Source organism: Perkinsus marinus, assembly GCF_000006405.1.
Source record: "Perkinsus marinus ATCC 50983 genomic scaffold scf_1104296947810, whole genome shotgun sequence".
NCBI classification, from domain to species: domain Eukaryota; phylum Perkinsozoa; order Perkinsida; family Perkinsidae; genus Perkinsus; species Perkinsus marinus.
In genome coordinates, this window is record NW_003210458.1 from 103,790 (window position 1) to 105,700 (window position 1,911).

The window sequence follows — 1,911 nt, forward strand, 5'->3', positions numbered from 1 at the left end:
TCGCTCAATAATCGATGCGATAGGTGGGTCAGGACTTCTGTGCCCAACATGCAGCAGCATGTCGGGTGGTGAACACCGGGAAATCCGATTCGGGTTTGATGGGCCTGGTCGGTGCACCCAGTTCGGTTTCAAGTCCAACGCCGACAGTAAAGCCTAGCCTCATCATGCTTCTGACATGTTTGATTATTATCCACTAAAGTTGCTCGTGAAGTTATTGAGGTCTGTCGAACGCTTGCCAGGCCTGGGGGACGCGATACTATTAGGTTATAAGGGACGTGACGTCACTATCCTCGGATGTTTGAGATCGCGACGCGGTCCGAGTTACGCGGATTGCTCTTCTACTCCACATTTGAACCTTCCTCACATGATATGAGTAATACCATGCGGATTTTATTAGGGATTCAGTCTATCGAAATGCGTCCCGTCGAGCCAAATGAAAACTGTGGACGAGCCCCTTGCGTGGGAAGGAGTGGCCATTTCATGAGCCATGCATGACCTTACGGCGAGGAACTTTAGCTCATCATCATAGTCAAGCCAAGTCGAAGTCAGATAGTCTTACTGCATGTAGTTCTATATGCATCCCGTCGACCAGGCATGTGAACGAAGAGGTGGATGAGTATGAGTGCTGTGGAGTTCGAACCCACGCAGATCATGTCTAGTGGATCTTAAGTCCACCCCCTTAACCACTCGGGCAAACACTCTGATACTCAACACGTTCACGGAGTAATCTCAAATATTGATTCTAAAGAAGCAAATGACCAATGAGACGGAGTGAACGGATAAGAGGATGCAAAAAGGTTACCGAATTCGGCAACTGGGATGAGTAACCTAGTTGAGGTTATAACCGAGCCTGTACACAAAAGTCAATCGAAAGAGGCCTGTTTATTCGCTTATTGCTCCAAAGGCGTTCTCCTCGCACCGCACTCGTTCCCGAGCAAGGCAGATTGTCGGAACGGTCTAATATATCGCACCAGCGAGGTTATGTTCTCCGTAGCGTAACCTTGCTTGGGTGATCTCTGGTGAGTATCTTGTGTTTGACATCTACAACACTATGTCGGTGTAACTCGCTCGCGGACCTATAGTGGGCAAACTTACGAGCTATCGCTGATCTCACCATATTGACATCCAAGTTCTATCCGAAAAAAGAAGTCAACATAAATGCCCACATCAGGTCAAGTGTTTCCATCAATTCAAGAGCCAATAGCCTCTCTGAGGTTCTCGGGGCTTTAAGAATGTCAAGGTTCAAGTTCATGATCAGAAAGTGCCCACTAACAATCACTTACTCGACTTTCTTGAATTCGTCGATTTCACCACTCCTACTACAGCAACACAACTCTCGTTGAACAAACAGAAAAACATCAGTCGAGTCTCACAATCTGCATGAAAGCTTCTGGTGGAACTTTTATTCTTCCAATTTGCTTCAACTTCTTCTCGCGTTCTTTAGCTTCTTTTATCAACTTCATCTTCCTCGTCGGATCACCCGCAACGCTGTGATCCTTCGCGATCGCGCTCTTCTTTTGCTTGCCGATTTTCTCAGATACCAAAACTTTACCACCGACGCAACCTTGTAGATTGATTTCGAACGCATGTGGTGAAATATGTTCCTTAAGTTTTCTCAGCATCTTCCCTGCTACCTCCCGTATTGCGTCATGTCGACAAATAAAACTCAGAGCTTCAGCGGGATCGCCGTTGATTTTAATTTCCACTTTTCTCAGATCGGTATCACGAGTACCGCGATGTTCGTAAACAAACGATGCATATCCGTGCGAGAGTTGGAGAATCTTGTCAGCGAAATCAACTATGATTTCTGACAAGGGCAGCTCGAATTTGAACATGGCTCGTGTCGGATCGATGAGCTCATACGAGAGCTGCACGCCTCGGCGACTATAGCAAAGTTGAGTTATATCAGAG

The 1,911-nt window shown here is 46.7% G+C and overlaps 1 protein-coding gene and 1 non-coding gene across 2 annotated transcripts in view; both read right to left on the reverse strand.

Moving 5' to 3' along the window:
* Window positions 1-619: 619 nt before the first annotated feature.
* Pmar_PMAR021397 lies at window positions 620-701 on the reverse strand. Its single transcript has one exon. It is a non-coding gene; the product is annotated as a tRNA-Leu (tRNA).
* Window positions 702-1,358: 657 nt separating this feature from the next.
* Pmar_PMAR021398 (hypothetical protein) overlaps window positions 1,359-1,911 on the reverse strand; it is a gene marked incomplete at both ends in the record, with an annotated part of 5,596 nt that continues 5,043 nt past the window's right edge. The window contains one exon of the mRNA XM_002779077.1: window positions 1,359-1,884. Within this exon, the coding sequence (XP_002779123.1) occupies window positions 1,359-1,884 (526 nt within the window). The remainder of the gene's footprint in view (window positions 1,885-1,911) is intronic.